At 35.2% G+C, this 17,205-nt stretch overlaps 1 protein-coding gene across 2 annotated transcripts in view; it reads right to left on the minus strand.

Moving 5' to 3' along the window:
• Window positions 1-17,205, minus strand: part of COL5A2 (collagen type V alpha 2 chain) — a 161,678-nt gene that overhangs the window by 23,115 nt on the left and 121,358 nt on the right. For both annotated transcript variants that reach the window (XM_005573696.5, XM_074009568.1), the window contains 17 exons: window positions 14,152-14,250; window positions 13,592-13,636; window positions 13,381-13,479; window positions 12,106-12,159; window positions 11,767-11,874; window positions 10,086-10,139; window positions 9,639-9,737; window positions 9,049-9,102; window positions 8,240-8,338; window positions 8,078-8,131; window positions 7,933-7,986; window positions 6,299-6,352; window positions 5,465-5,518; window positions 3,570-3,614; window positions 3,151-3,249; window positions 2,043-2,150; window positions 1,701-1,754 (listed from right to left, as the gene is read on the minus strand). In XM_005573696.5, the coding sequence (XP_005573753.2) occupies window positions 1,701-1,754; window positions 2,043-2,150; window positions 3,151-3,249; window positions 3,570-3,614; window positions 5,465-5,518; window positions 6,299-6,352; window positions 7,933-7,986; window positions 8,078-8,131; window positions 8,240-8,338; window positions 9,049-9,102; window positions 9,639-9,737; window positions 10,086-10,139; window positions 11,767-11,874; window positions 12,106-12,159; window positions 13,381-13,479; window positions 13,592-13,636; window positions 14,152-14,250 (1,233 nt within the window). The remainder of the gene's footprint in view (window positions 1-1,700; window positions 1,755-2,042; window positions 2,151-3,150; window positions 3,250-3,569; window positions 3,615-5,464; window positions 5,519-6,298; window positions 6,353-7,932; window positions 7,987-8,077; window positions 8,132-8,239; window positions 8,339-9,048; window positions 9,103-9,638; window positions 9,738-10,085; window positions 10,140-11,766; window positions 11,875-12,105; window positions 12,160-13,380; window positions 13,480-13,591; window positions 13,637-14,151; window positions 14,251-17,205) is intronic.

A 17,205-nucleotide genomic window follows, 5' to 3' on the forward strand; every position in this document is an offset into this window, starting at 1 on the left:
AGCTAACACTTAAAGGATAGTACAGCTAACACATGGGGACACAACCTGAGTCTTCTTGAGGCGTAATCACAATCTTGAAACTGCGGGAATGTTGGAGTCCTCTCTAAAACAAGTTCTCTATTTTATAACTGTGTATTGCCTCTTCATATGCAACCCAAATATTCTTTCATCGTTTAATTTCTGTATGTATAACTGAAGAAACTTAAGGAACAAAAATGACTTTAATTTTATGCTTTTGACAAGAACGTAAGAAATCTGTGTTCTTATAGTCTCTGGATCTAAAATGGAATGATATCATTCCAATAATTTATGTAATATACTTCTTTAAAGGATTTGATGAAATATAAATATCACTTCATTACTTATGTTTATAGATATTTTATACAGAGAAAACATGTTATTCATTTTTTCCCTACTATTAGATTACAGTAAGTGCTCTGCTCTGCTTCTTTCCTAAAACAATGTAGTGTCCTCATTAAAAATAAAGCAGTCATTGCTTACTTCCTGATCCTATCACATTGCAATTTCAAAGTTAGTTCATAGGCACAATAGATATGTATTTTGGATTTTCCTTTAAAACAAACTGCCAATGCATTCTCCCTATAAATAGTACTGGACTACTTATGCATTCCAGGACATTCATGATGTAAAGTATTAAACATATACCAGATTTACTTGACTATTTTTGAAATATTAAATTAAATATTAGATTTAACTAAAAGGGAAGGTATATCTTTTGTGCATAATTTGTTAAAAAAAGTGGTGCATCCTTAATTAAATTTGCATAAAAAGGACTAATTACCCTTAAGATGAAAATTTTCTACTACATTTCACTATATTTCCTTAATCTAAAGCTATTATAACCAATGTATTAACAATGACTCAATGTGTAGAATCAAATAGCAGTTCTCTTTTATTATGTTACAACTGCTATTGCCAGGGCACACATGACAACTAACAGCAAACCATGTCATACTGAAACAGAAACCATTAGTCAAGTATCAGGCACTATTCCAAAAAATGATGGATGTTTAAGCCATTGTGACTAGCCACTCTTACATGAAGGAATCATTTATGTCTGAAAATATTATTGTCCTTTGAGTCTGACTGTCCTTGGAATTGTAAATGCATTCTAATTTCAAAGACCTAATGCTTGTTAAATGCCAATTTCTGACATGACATTAAACAATGCTTTGAGTTCAACCATCCTTCTTGACGTTCTGCTTATTCAAACTCTTTATTAATGGTAACATTAATGATAATTCACTGTGTAGTAAATTTCTCACCCCAACATCCAATATACTGAGAAACATTTATCATAACTTTGGTGACTCCACAAAGCTCTACTTGTCTATGCTGGAACAAGGTATTGGCCCCCTCACTAGATTAGCATTTTAAAAGAAATAAACCTTGTGTATGAAATAAAAAGATGATAGAGAAAGATAAAGAGGGCCCCCACTCCCTTAAGGCACTTATCTCATAGGCACAATAAATATGTTTTTATTTAAGTTTCATTTAATTCAGGGCAAGCAAAATGAATAACCCATGGTTGAATCACAGCAGATCTCACATGCCATTATTCTCCAACTCCTGACTACCAAGGAAACATGATTGACTTTATTTTGGAAAGTTCTGGCAAACTTCTATGATACTGTAATGTTGGTTCCTAGCCCAGCTAGAAAAGGAATGTTTTTACTTACTCTCGCACCATCATTTCCAGCTGTGCCTTCAGCACCTTTTTCTCCTATGCCACCCTGGAAAAACACACAAAATACAATTGATTCATTTAATTGTCTCTTTCCCACACTTGTGTGTAAGTTTCATGAGAGTGAAGGCTATTTGTAATTTTCCTAGTTGTATCCAGTTGAACCTTGGATGGTGCCTCACACTGTGCACTTTCTCAGTAAATATTTATTAGAAGAATGAATAAATGAATGACTAGTGACTCAGGATGGTAGAAATAAAAGCCTCCTCAGGAAATCATTTTCAGTAGAAAGTCTGAATAAACGAACTAAAAAAAAAAAAAAAAAAAAAGTACTTACTCTGTCACCCTTGGGGCCTGGAGTTCCTGCAATTCCTCTTTCTCCTGGCATACCTTGAAGACCTGGTGGGCCTGTATCTCCAGGGGTCCCAGATGGACCTGGACTGCCCTAAAATGAACCAACATTAAGTGACCATACCAATATATTAAGATTAAACTGATGAAATTGCTTTTTAGTGGGTCAAAAATAGCTGTCAACAATTTCAGGTAGTTCAACTTAGTGCTTATATTTTTCATCTGAGAAAGTTTCTCTGAGTGAGTTGATTTTTTTTTGAAATTAAAAAAATCAGATTTTCTTTTTTGATTGTTGGTTTATATTTTTAACTTTTCTCTTAAGAGGCAATTGAACGCTATTTCAAATAAAAAAGATAGAGTTGCCTTTTTTTCCCTCTGTTGGCAACATAATAGAAGATACTAAGAAAGAAAGACATTACAATTTGAGAAATATTTCATTCTCTCTTTAATAAAAAACTGATATTTGATATTAACCTGGTTTTTAGGCTAATATAGTGTCTAAACTGTAGTAGACCGTATCAATCACTCTAAACCCTGAAAACAATAAGGGGTCTCATGTCACACGATCATGAAAAATTCTACTTCAATTGTTTATACTGAAGTTGGCCACATTATCTTCTACCAGTCACTAAATGGCACACATTTCTGCCTTATGATGCATTGCATTTTCAGATTTCAAAAGTTCTATATTTTCACATATGTAGTAAGCAGAACTGTGAAACCTGACACAAGGAAAATGGAGCATATTATCAGAAAAGCCTCCTAATAAATTACGCAATTTTCTATTTCTTTACTTATTCATAGAAGCCACTAATAAAATGTACATAAACATTAGGAATGTGTTTGTATATGGAAATCTATTACCATGTGCACTAAACCACAATCCCCATCACAGAAGAGAGTCTTCTTTTTAGCTCACACTTTAGTTGCAAGGAAAAAGCCTAGTAAGCGCTCATTAAATATTTGTGGAAGAAGAAAATGATACAATCAAATTATCTTTCTAAAACAAGACAAATGCATTCTTGCACCACCATGTGTTTATTGAGCAGTAATTTTAAAGCATTTTAAAACACTGAGATCACTATGACACTTACTTTTGGGCCATCGGGACCATGTCCTCCAGCCATTCCCTTCTCACCAGGGAGTCCAGTAATTCCAGGTTCTCCTCTTTCCCCGGGATTTCCTCGTTCTCCCTAGCACAAAATTGTGATGTCAAATAATGTCAATACTTGATCTAAAAATAATTTAAAATGTTTCTGAGAAATGGCTTCTACTGGTGAAAAATTTAGAAATGAGACATTACTAAATCTCAATTTTATAATTTAGTGATAAGAAATAAACTTCAAGTAAAGATATACTAGCTTCATAGCACAAAATATTTCTCACAAAATTGATTTTTATCCAGTCAAAGAATTTACAGTTTAAATAAATCCCAGTTTAAGATTTTTAAAGATACCTTTTAAAACTGAAGCCAGTGGGAAACAAAATTAATCATGAAGATTAAAGTACTTACTCTAGGTCCTAATGGGCCAACTGCTCCAGGATCTCCAGGAACACCCTATAAATACATTTTTTTTTTTTTTAATGGAACAAGAGCTTTGAGTTTAGGCATTTATCAGAAAACTTTTCAGGTCATACACCTACTTTCTATTAATGTGCCATTAGAAGGCTGCATAAGCCAACAATTTAAAGAAAGAAAAGTACGTATATTTTTATAAATGAGGGAATATGACATGTTTTAGATGAAAACATTTTTCCAAAAAACTTTGTACTATACCTGAATGTTTGACTTTTGGTAATGAGAATATGCAAAATACTATTTCACAACGATAGAGCGTTAGTTTTTTAGAGGCAACAAAATCTAAATGTCTTTTTAACTAATAGAAGATGAAAAAGCTTAAATACAGAAAAGATATACAAAAAGGGCTAAAGAGTTATCTTTTAAATAGGACCAATTCAATTCTACTCAATTTAGTAAATCTTTCTTGAGCCTATAATATGGACAAAGCACTCTACTAGTATTGTGGGTGCAAACTAGTGCAGTCATGTCTACATTAAAAGTTTCAGTTTGTTCTTACATAAAAGAAAGTTTGTCAGTTTGAAATTTCTTTCTTTGATAAAGATGATAACTTTATCAAATAGGCCTCCAATCTTATTCTCCGAAATGGACTGTCTTCATTGTGGCCTGATCTCCCTAAAAGCCAAATCTGATCATATTACTCCTTCCTTAAAAGCCCTTCTTTTTTTTTTTTTTTTTTTTTAATTTTGTTTTTGTTTTGTTTTGTTTTTTGAGACAGAGTCTCACTCTATCACCCATGCTGGAGTACAATGGCTTGATCTCGGCTCACCACACCTTCCACCTCCTGGATTAAAGTGATTCTCCTGCCTCAGCCTGCCAAGTAGCTGGGATTACAGGCATGTGCCACCATGCCCAGGTAATTTTTGTACTTTTAGTAGAGACAGTTGGCCAGGCTGGTCTTGAACTCCTGACGCCAAGTGATTCACCTGCTCCAGTCTCCCAAAGTCCTGGGATTACAGGTGTGAGCCACTGTGCCAGGCCTAAAAACCCTTCATTAGCTTCCCATTACACTACTGATGAAGAACAAATTAGAATCAAATTAAAACCCTCCATAATCAGGTCCCTGATTCACCCCTACACAGTCCCCTTTCTATTTTCCCCAAATTACATTACCCACTCTGATTTGTAAGCTTGTCTCATTTCCTGGAGGTTTTTCCTATCTTCCCTCCTTCATCTTTACCATCATTCATCCCTCAGATCTCATACAAGATATTACTTTGTCTGGAAAACCTTTCCTAAACCCCCCAAGTCTTATTCAGGTGCATCTTTTTTGTTTCCATAAACATAGTACCTCCCCTATCATAGCATTTAGAGCATGCTATTATTGTAATTGTCTTATAGTCTCTGAATCCTACTTTACTGTAAGGACAGCAAGGTCCAAATCCATTTTGTTCAGCTGGTTCAGGCCAGTGCTTTGTAGAGCCAAGCACACAGAGTGCTCAGCAAATATTTATTAAATGGTTAAATGAACAAATGAATCACTCAAAGAAAAATAAACAAATCTATGTGCCAGGAAAATGACAGAATAAAATTGTTAGTATTTGTTCATAATTGTTTACATAAAGTGGTTAAGAACACATCTTGGGAAGCAGATGACCTGGGTTCAAAGCTATTAACCTTGTGACTTTGGGAAAGTTATCTAACATCTGTATGCCCCATTTTCCTCATCTATAAAATGGAGGTAATGATAGTATCTAGTACATAGGGCTGCTTTGAGAACTCAAAGAGATAATGTATGTAAAGGAAAGCACAACAGAGCCTCACGCATAAAAAGTGATAACTGAGCCAGCAATGTATAGTGTTGCCATTATTATTATTTCAACACTTACTTGATCACCTGGCTTTCCACCTTCTCCAGGAGGCCCTGGAGGACCAGGAAGCCCCTAAAACAAAAGTAAGAAAATAAAATTGTGAATCAATCTGTGAAAGTTCAATAGGCTACCAGTGTTAACAGTTTAACTTTTACAATTCATGGAGTCTCCAAGACTATATTTTCAAGGAAAATATATTGTTCAGACATTTTAAGCAAAAAATATTGTTCAGAAGCATTAAAAACAAACTACCAACAAAATAAACAGCTAGTTAATTTATAAAATTGTATTTTCATCTGCACAACACTTAGCAAAAAAAGAGATAATGTAACAGGAGGTTTTCATATTTGTAGAGTTTTTATGGCTCTGTGAACAATATTTCAGACTGCAAGAATATTATTTAAAGTCAGTCCAGAAAGTATTTTTTACAAATTATGATCATCCTACTATTAAATAATGTACATACTGATATATGTAGATAAATTATGAAAATTTGTTCAATAAAAAATTCTAGTCACTTTGCCAATAAAATTAGATCAGCCTTAAAATGGTTGAATAAACTTTGTTGAGATATCAGAAACATTTTATTCCTGATATCTTTTTATTACTTTTTTGTTATTTTTTATTTGTTTTGTTCATAATTTGCAGGTTTGATTAGTTTTTTTAGAAGTCCATTCCTTTACTCTGGACAAAAATGTTTGATTTATCCAAATGTCTATCCTATCTACTAAAAGAGGGATGACTTTTTGAAAATTGTAGAATTTCAAATCTTCTGACCATATATTTTTTTCTTTTTTTAAAATAGCATTTTAGTTAATGGAAGATGAAATGGAAAACCGAATTAGTGCATACCTGAAAACCTGTGGGTCCCGGAGGTCCTTGTTCTCCTCTTTCACCAGCTAGACCCTAAGTTGTGAAGGAGAAAAAAAAAATGTGAATATAGCCAGATCTTTGTCTGCTTCCTCTCTATGTGAACTACTAGTAGTACTGATATTTCTTTGTATTTCTTCCAATCACATGTTCTTCTCTTTAGCCAGGTAATAAACTAGTATTAACAGTAAGCAAATGGTATTGTTTGAAGTCTCTGGAGGTGAGAAAATATCTTCTAAAGCCAGTGAAGTGACTGATAACATGTATTTATTTTTTGATCCAAACTTAAATGTCTGGAGCCAATTGTAAACTTGCGGGAAAATTGGATTGAATATAGGAAAATCCATTACTTTTGTATATCTAATCTAAAAACAAAATATTTTTATTATAGTTATTTCTGAATGTCTTAAGAATTATTTATCAAGACTTCAAAACCAGAATGACTAAAGAAAGCAAAGCTAACATTTTAGAAAGATATTTAAACTGCCCCACCCCAAAACAAATAAATATGCCAAAATACTTCTGATAAACACTTCATTTTAAAATCCCAAAATGAAAATAGACCTCAAAGAATATTATTCCTTTTACCTCCTAAAAAACACCTTATTTTTAAATTTTTTTAATTTTTTTTATTTTTTGAGACGGAGTCTTGCTCTGCCGCCCAGGCTGGAGTGCAGTGGTGTGATCTCAGTTCACTGCAACCTCCGCCTCTCGAGTTCAAGTGATTCTCCCACCTCAGCCTCCTGAGTAGCTAGGATTACAGGCACACGCCACCATGCCTGGCTAATTTTTGTATTTTTAGTAGAGACGGGGTTTCACCATGTTGGCCAGGCTGGTCTTGAACTCCTGGCCTCAGGTAATCCACCCACCTTGGCCTCCCAAAGTGCTGGGATTACAGGCATCAGCCACCATGCCCAGCCTTAAATAAATTTTTATGAGATGCATTATTGAGAGAAGGTAGATAATTAAGTATTTAAATATTTTAAATAAAATATTTTATAAAATATTTGTTACACACTATTTTCCTCAGTTGATATACTCTTTGACTGTGACATATAAAAACCTTTGCAGTCAGACTTTTAAAGAAGTTTAAAGCAAGAAGATTAATCATGGCCAGGTGCAGTGGCTCACGCCTGTAATCCCAACATTTTGGGAGGCTGAGGCCGGTGGATCACGAGGTCAAGAAATCAAGACCATCCTGGATAACACAGTGAAACCCCATCTCTACTAAAAATACAAAAAATTAGCCGTGCGTGGTGGCAGGCACCTGTAGTCCCAGCTACTAGGGAGGCTGAGGCAGGAGAATGACTTGAACCCGGGAGGCGGAGCTTGCAGTGAGTCGAGATCGCGCCACTGCACTGCAGCCTGGGGACAGAGCCAGTCTCCGTCTCAAAAAAAAAAACAAAGAAAAGAAAAAAGATTAATCATTATATTTAAAAAGGCAGAAGACACTATATTACAGAAATCAAAAGAGAAGGTATAACAGAAATTCTTCATTCCCATACATTCTTACTCACTTTCCCTGAAACTTATGCATAAGTCTTGAATAAACATCATTGAAAAATGCAATGTGTTTATATTCTCACACACACACACACACAAAAAAAATCACATACCGGCGGGCCCACGGGACCAGAAGGACCAACTTCACCATCTTTTCCAGGAGCTCCCTAGTATCACACACAGATATTTGTGAGGTGAGTCCATGAGAATTTAAATAGTCCTTATATTATTTTTCTTTAGCAGAAAATGTATATTTACCCTCTGCCCAGGAACTCCAGCATTTCCTGCTTCTCCAGGTTTCCCAGGGTCACCCTGAAGAATAAATGAAACTTTTGTAAAATTCCATCAATTTGTCAAAAACATACCTCCTCCAAATGAGGATCATGATGAGGTGGCAAACATATTATACACTGTACTCACACTGCTACCTTTGGGGCCTGGAAGACCCATGCTCCCAGGCTGCCCTCTGATTCCTATGGATCCTGGAGGACCTGGACGGCCATCTTCCCCTGGAGCACCCTATGGAATTGACAGGAGTCATGTAAGTTTCATGTAAGTTTTTCTAAATATCCCATCATCCAAAGTGTCACTTGCATTTGCTTACTATGATGTTACATAAATTTTAAATTATCTTGAATTTTCATGTTAAAGGATCAGGACGGTTGAATGGGTTTCTTAAAAAAACACTGAAGTATTTTAAGTAACTAGAAGAGATATTTTATTCTTATTCTAGACATAGGCTTCCTCATCATGTCTCCTGACAATCATATTAATAGGGGAAATCTTTCTTCTTTCATTTACTCTGGTTTGTGGTAATGAGAATTCAGGACTTGTATTTTGCATTGCAGGATAAGGGAAGATCTTAGAATATATAAGTTGTCAAAATTCATACTACTTATCTCTTAAATAAAATTAAAAGAATATCAAAAATGAGAATATTGCTAATAGACAAATTTCACCAGTATTAAAAACTGTATCATTTTAACTTTTTCACTGATGTCAGGTAGGGAAGCAATTTCAATCTCAAACATTTATCTTAGTAAAATTTAATCTACATTTTTGTCAACTTGGAAACAGATCCGAAGAATATGCTTCCAGAAGGTGTTTTAAGTATGTCAATATGACCAGCATCCACATAATCAAAAGCATTAACCACAAATAAATATCATTTAAGTTGCATGTCTATTGAGAAATATTAGTGGTTGTGGACTTCTGTTTAAATTACTTACCAAAGGCCCAAGTTTTCCTTCAGGACCTTGAACACCAGGATTTCCTGTCAAACCCTGAAAATAAAAAAGCAACTGTCAGTTTGTTGCTGACCTGCAGCTGAAGTAAAGATTCTTAAGAGTAAAACTAGTGTTGCTTTTTTGTCAACTGAATAGAATGACAGTTCTGTAAATCAAGTAAATTTTTAAGTGATATATTGTTAAAATAAAATTTGTCAGAATTTCTCTGCCAAAATTACTTTACTTGCTATATTGCTATAAAAGTATGTTTACAAATATTTATAAATTCTTTACTTGCTAACAAGTTATAAAATTTGACAAACAGAATTTTTTTCTCATGCCAAGTGATAAAGCTATTAATACATACTCCTTTGAGAAAGAGAGAGGAGAAGTTACCGTGTTTTCTATATATGATAAAAATAACAAATCAGTACTTTTTAAAATAATGAATTGGATCAAAACCATAAAAACAAAGAAATGTTCTAAACTGTAAAAACAAACTAAATTTAAAAACAAACAAACAAAAACCCTTTCAATGCATGCCCAGGAGCACTTTTCCCCACTGATGTAGCAAACACTTGCTACATTCTTACCCGAGCACCTGGAAGCCCAGGTTCGCCTGGACGTCCTGGATCTCCCTGGCTTCCTTTGGGTCCTGAAGAACCTACAGGACCCCGTTCTCCTTGAGCACCCTGTTCCGAGGCAAAGCAGATGCATGAAGAAAAAGAGTATAGAAAAACAAAAGCAAGCCGAAGTAAAATTACTGTTTTACAAATCAAGGCACTAATATAACATCCAAATCAAGGAACTAATATAACATACAAAATTTTGTCACCAAATTCCTCCAACTAGCATCCTTCTCCCCTATGCCTCTTAATACAGGAATTACACAAGAGAGAATTGGGGTTAGGCCTGATATCTGTATCCATCTCCTTTCTGGATCTGAGCCCATGCAGGTCATAGCTAGATCACCGTGCTGAAAAATGGCATCTTCTGGAGCACCCCCCATGTAAGTATCAACGTTGACAGGGCAACCTCACCTTTGGCCCAGGTAAACCATCAGAGCCTGGAAAACCACGATTGCCAGGAGCACCCTACAAATGACCAAAATGTGATTCTTAATTGTCATTGATATTTTTGCATATGTAATGAATAGATGATTTTTATTTTTAGTACTATAAAGTTTTAGGAGCCATGATCAAGCCAACATGGCTACAGATATGCATGAGAAAAATCTGACTCGACGGAAAAAATTTAAAATTTTGAAGAATATATAAGTACTGAGCCAAATAATTCTTCAAATCAAGAAATATTCTGCACTTTGGGAGGCCAAGACAGGCAGATCACCTGAGGTCAGGAGTTCAAGACCAGCCTGGCCAACATGGTGAAAACCTGTCTCTACTAAAAATATAAAAATTAGCTGGGTATAGTGGCAGGTACCTGTATCCCAGCTACTCAAGAGGCTGAGGCACAAGAATTTCTTGAACCTGGGAGGCAGAGGTTGCAGTGAGCCAAGATGGTGTCACTGCACTCCAGCCTGGGCAACAGAGCAAGACTCTGTCAGAGAAAAAAAAAAAAAGGGGGAAGGAAGGAAATATTCTAACGATTCATTGTAAAATTAAACAGAGGAAACATAGCTAGAGATGAGAGGCAAAGGTACCATCTATAGCAATTAAAATGTCAACAATAACATTCATTAATGAGATTTTTGTGAAACCCTTTGCATTCTCCAAAGCTCTAGATAAATGTGAGACTATTGTTCTTCTTTTCAGACCTGTCTCACTATGCTCCAGTCACAGCTACCTCTTCTAGTCTTTAAAATCACCAGGTCCTTTCTGCCCTTCTAGCTTTGCATTTGCTTTTTCCTCTGCTAAGAATGTTCTTTCTTCCAAGTTTTCTACTGGCTTAAAGTCATCTTCAGGTCTCAGATAAAATGCTATCTTCTCAGAGGATCCTGTTTCCTAACCACTGAATCTAACATTACAACACTGACATACATGTGTAGTTACTCTCCAACGTGTCATGCCTTTATTTAGTGTGTGTATGGCACTTTTTAAAGTGTGTACATACATTTTTATTTACCCGTTGACTTGTTTATTGTTTACCTCTCCACTAAAATAAACAACTATTTACTAGTCTCCACATGAGGACTAGGATCATAACCTTCTTGTTCACTGATACAATGCCAAGCACAGATGGCTCAAATTGGCATAGAGTAGTGATATAACCAATATTAGTTGAATAAATGAATAATGATTAGTCAGTTGTCTCTTTTTTTTTTTTTTTTTTTTTTTTTGAGACAGAGTCTTGCTCTGTCGCCCAGGCTGTAGTGCAGTGGCGCAATCTTGGCTCGCTCCCTGGGTTCATGCTATTCTCCTGCCTCAGCCTCCCGAGTAGCTGGGTCTACAGGTGCCCGCCACAACGCCCGGCTCATTTTTTGTATTTTTAGTAGAGACGGGGTTGCACCGTGTTAGCCAGGATGGTCTTGATCTCCTGACCCCGTCATCTGCCCACCTCAGCCTCCCAAAGTGCTGGGATTACAGGCATGAGCCACTGCGCCTGGCCATCAGTTGGCTCTTTCTATTTGCACATAACTGTACTGAACTGTGCAAGGAACCTGCAAGCATTTCTCTTAACTCCTCTAGTTTTCCTTACTATTCTTAGACTTACTCACATAATTCCCTCACAACTATAAGAATGTGTTGTATTATTCAAATTTACCCTTTCTCCCACTGGCCCTGGAGGACCAACTGTTCCTGGGTCACCTCTGGGACCTCTTTTGCCTTCTTCACCAGGTGGGCCTATCGGACCCTGAATACCATGTGGCCCCTGTTAAAAACAGAAGGACAGTTACCAGAAAGACCCATTCAACCAGTGAATTATAGTTGGAAGTCTCCTTTAACGAAGTCAGTCACAAATTTTAAAGTATATGGAACGATGAGATATTTTCATCTCAAGCTATTATAATTCTCATTATTATTTTAAACCCCTGAGCATTTTGAGCTGTACACTTCTAGACAATACTATGTTCTTCTTATCATTAAAACAATGAAACCTTACTGGTTCCCCTTTTGGGCCAGCTTCTCCTTTGAAACCTGGAACTCCTGGATCACCCTGAAAAAAATATATTGATATTTGTAAGAACCAGGACATTTTGCTAGTCCAATCTGCTCAAATTAGTTACAGTAAATGGGTTTTAAAAATTCTCTCCAGTTGAGTCTGCTTTGCATCAGTAGTATAATATAACCATTTCTAAATGAATGTATGTGAATATGTTAATATGTGTAAATTTTCATAAAATTCAGTATAATTTGGTAGCTGTTTAATTTATAGTGGTCTTTAAGATATTTATTTTTTTAATTATGTTTTTTATCATGTGTAGTAGAATAAATAGAATTATTGAGTTATTAATCAAATTTGAAAATTAAAATTGGAACTATCAATAACTTCTATAGATAAATATATTTAGGCTGTATTTTAGGATGTGAAACTGTTTACCCAGAATCAAAATAATTTTATATTTCTGCTATATTTATTGAGAATTTAGCAACTTCAAATAGGGCATTTCACTCTTGGAGTGTTCGAGGGTTTTTCTATAGGTGTGTCTTTAAATACCAACTGTAATTTAGGTTGTAAGAACCAGATTACAAAATTCAAAACTTGGTGAAATCAAATGTGACACTAGCAACATTCATGTTTTAATAAATCTGTCACCAGCACTTAAAGAGAATTTATCAGCATGACCACATTACTTGGAACAGAATTGAAAATATTTGTTTAAATATTTATTTTTATACATCAAGCTAAAAGCTATTAAGCACAACTTCTCAGTTGCTTTATTATGGGTTCATCAAAATATTTTTCTAATAAATAATTTCTGTAAAATATTAAAACATTTAATCTGACATTCAGTCTGATTAATATATTTGAATCAGTCTTTAAGAATAACTCTCAAGAAATAGTTGCTGAACCAATTTTTAGCCAAATTGTCATTATAAATTCCTGTTGAAGCTCTATACTTCCTCACACTGGCTTGCATAATATTTTTATAGTATTTATTATTCAATTACTCATAAAAGTCTATGAGGTGAACCATAAAGTTATAACCTTATTATTTTAAATAAAAGAACACTAAAATTTAACATACTGCAATAATGTTCCCACTTAGAATTTAAACATCTACATTGTACCACAATATTTGGCTTTCACAAAGACTCCCATCTTCCCTCATTTGGGTAAGTCACATTATCTATGTTTCATTGCATCACATTACATGTTACTACTCTTGGTAGTTAGATTACACTAAAGGATGACAGTTCTTTCAAAGGTCATTACCAGTTGGCCTCGAATTCCCTGAGGACCAGTGCTACCCTGAGGTCCTGGAGATCCAGGAGGCCCTGCCGAGCCAGGAGGACCAGAGGTACCCGGAGAGCCCTATTAAACAGCAAGAGTGATGTGATAAGTAGAGACACAGGTAACAGTCTGGGGCCAATGTCTAAAGAATCATGTCCATTTGAGCTTCACATGGCATAAATGCATTACTCACCGTTGGGCCTTTGGCACCAGGAGTACCATCAGTTCCTATTGCACCCTAAAAGGTACATTAAAAGTATATAATAAAATATTAAGCAATATCTAGATACAAATGTGGTAGTAGACAGATGTCCAGCCATCTTCAAAAAGGAAGTAGAAGCATTTTTTAAACATCAGCCACCATTATATCATAAAAATTACTTTTTTGACTAATTCTCTTTTACATAAAATAGGTAAAACTTACAGAGTTGACAAGGGAAACACATTTTTTCACAGTTGTAAGCACTCATTCAGAATTCAGAGAATATATTAAATTTTATATTGCAAAATAGCTAGAAAAAGAGGACTTAAAATGTTCCCAACACATAGAAGTGATATATGCTCAATGGGATGGATATCTTAAATACCCTGACTTGATTATTACACATCTTAGGCATATAACAAAACATTACAGGTATCCCCCTAAATATGTATAAATGTTATGTATCAAAAAAAAAATAGGTTGAATTTGTTCTGATGTTACAAGAAATGTCCAGCTTTCTGGGCTGGTTCTTAGATATGCCACAAACTTACAGGAAGACCTGGAGAGCCAACTGGACCTGGGGGCCCAGTTTCACCTCTCTGCCCCTGAGGACCTTCAGGGCCTCGCGCCCCTGTAGGACCTGCTTCTCCCTAAAAGGGTGCAAAGGGAAATGTTAATTTAAGAAAAATACAAGAGTGGCATTGTACAAAGTTGACTGCTTATTTGGAATTTTACATTTGAAACCCAAATATTTAAAGAGGCCAAAGAGGATTATAAGAGATATGTGCCCAACCAAGCTTAAGGAGTGCACTCACTTTCCCATTTCCTTCTTAAGGGATGATGCTGGTGGCCTCTTCACTAGGAATATTCTCCATATCCAATCTCCAGTTAGAGAAATCCTACACCAGGGTTAGCTTAAGTTCCCTCTCCTCTGAACCTCCACAAAATCTGGAATTTTTCTTACCACATCTGTCAGAATTTACACTTACTACATATTAAACAGTTAAGATAATCTAAGTTCATAAAGAAAAACTAGAAACCTACACCTCAGGCACACCGAGTTACTCAAAGAATAAGATATTCTTAAATGTTTTTTATTTAAGATATTTATCAAAGAATAGATAATCTTAAATCTGCATGGTTTACTTTTAATATGTTCTTCCATAAATGCTCAGGTTATTCAAGCCCATTTCTGTATAAATAGTGTATACATTCAGACTCTTTAACACAAATCAAATGAGGGAGAAAACCTGACCGACCCACTGTATTTAAAGGGGTTGTTTCTGTTCAAGGTAAAGCTAGACATTTCAAGTCTAGCAATTTACTGCACAATTAAAGCTTCATGCAATCATTAGAGGATAAATCATATTATTTTCCAATATTTATAAAGCAACTTAATATCAGCTAAAATGTGCTGCAAGATTCAGACAATAGTTTTCCAAATTTGTGAGACTCACTGTAAAAAGTCTATATAAAATTTCATACCATCATTACAGAACAAGAAATTGTTTCCTTGCTATATAAGCAATATAACAAATCATATTTCAGAGTATAAGATTTCAGTTGTAAAATTCAATTCCACTGACCTTCAAGAAAGCATTTATCAGTAAAGTGAAAAACATCTGGACTACAAATGTCTAATCAACTTAATTTTTGGCAACCTTATAAGCAAAATACCATCTATTTTTAAACCAAAGAAACAACACTTCTTTGATAAGAATTAAAAGATATTTTTTAAAATGCAACATTAAAAGCAGAGTGAAGTGGTTAAGCTAACTTAATAGCTCCCTTTATTTCAAGCCAAGATAGTGAGTCCAGCTGGCAAATAAAAATGCCTAGTTGAGTTTTAATTCATATAAACAATAACTTTTAGCATAAGTTTTTCTCATGCAATATTTGGGACATACGTATACTACACATGTATTCTTTGCTTATCTGAAATTCAAACTTCACTTGGCTTCTGTATTTTATCTTGCTTATTATGTACCTATATGGATCTAATCATAAAGGGGCCTGGAAAACCAAAATTCTAAGCCTTAGGAATCTCATCAGTATCAGTAAAGCATATTGAATCTCTATTTCACTTCACTGAAATACAAAGAACTGGATTTAGAAGTTTATTCTTTAGTCAGAGAGCAGAGACCATGGCAGAACTTTGTAGGAAAAGCAGGACCCTGTCCAAAAACAAAGATCCAGGAATTTTATGGTGGAGAGATGCAGGAAGGAAAAGACAGAAAATTTCTAACAGAAACAGTTTTGCTAGATGTTTGAGTTTTATTAAGCAGTTTTCAGTAGCCAACAACCAGTGCCACAAACACCCAGGAGGAGAGAGAAGTAACCAGAGTGAATGGTTGGGTTGTGTAAGCTATGATTGCTAGTGAAGTTAAAGTAAATCCCATGAAAGTTGGAGTATAAACCTCTTTCTGCTAATTCATAGATCTGAGAATATTTCCTTAACCAGAACTCAGTTTGGGGCCAGAGGGTCTCACAAAAAGAGGGAAGGGATTTTGCATGTTTTGACAGGGTTATACAGAGAGTCTGGGCCAGAGTCTGTGGTAGTAACATTATTAGGACTTCAGGGAGAAGATCAGATTCAGAGGAGACCCAAGGAGATCCCACCCACTTGAGTTTACACTGAGTTCTCAGTGAACACGGGGAAAGGAATTAAGGCACTGTTTTCAAGCAGCAGCATCCCCATAGCACCGTGTTTGAATATGTCATTAGAGAGAGCCTAAAGAATAATTTGACTTGGTGATTCTCACATTTTCAAGGAATATCTGAAACGTTAGCTACAGACATTTTTCTTCAAATCCAATTTGAGTAGCACAACTAATAAGAAGCATGAACCTACATTTAGGGTGTCCTCTGCATCAGGCTCTATGTGATGGGTTTATGTAGATGATGTCACTTAATCCTCAACAAAATTCCATGAGAAAACAAGGTTTGGAGGGGCCAGGTGACTGTCTGTGACCGCAGTCATTTTTGTACAGCATAATCTTGTGCATAATCTCTTCAGGATGAAGAAAGTCATTGCCAAAGGGAAACACGGCATCGGGGGGAATCAGATGTGTTATATTGCTTATGACTTGAAAGAGGTATTCTAAATTAATTCACCAGTTTATCTAATGTAATCCTAATGTCCTTCTACTGTCATCCTTGAATTTATCTGAAAGTACTAAGAGAAAGAACCAATTGTGACTCACTACAAATGTAAGTCATCCCACAGAATACTTTAATCATTCCTACATAAAAAGCGAAATATTCTCCATGCCCACTCCTTTAATGGCTGCATAGAATTGGGTTGGGGGTCTGGGGGAGTGCAGAGTGATAACAAATGTTAGGTGAAAGAACAGCCTTTTGACAGCATCTAATTTATTTTAACCTACTATTGTTTGGAACTTTCTGCTGTTTATTACTTCCAAGTACTCTATTCAAGAATAGAGAATAGAGTTCCAATTCAGTTTAAAGCTCCTATTCCTTAGAGCTGTTTTGATTGTCTGGCATTAGAGTCCTAACACATCAGGTTCTTTGATATTATAAGGGTACAATTATAAGTGATTCTCCTTTAATTATATTTATACAGTTAATTTTATTTTTTCACTTAT

Source organism: Macaca fascicularis, chromosome 12 (assembly GCF_037993035.2).
Source record: "Macaca fascicularis isolate 582-1 chromosome 12, T2T-MFA8v1.1".
Classification (NCBI taxonomy): Eukaryota; Metazoa; Chordata; class Mammalia; order Primates; family Cercopithecidae; genus Macaca; species Macaca fascicularis.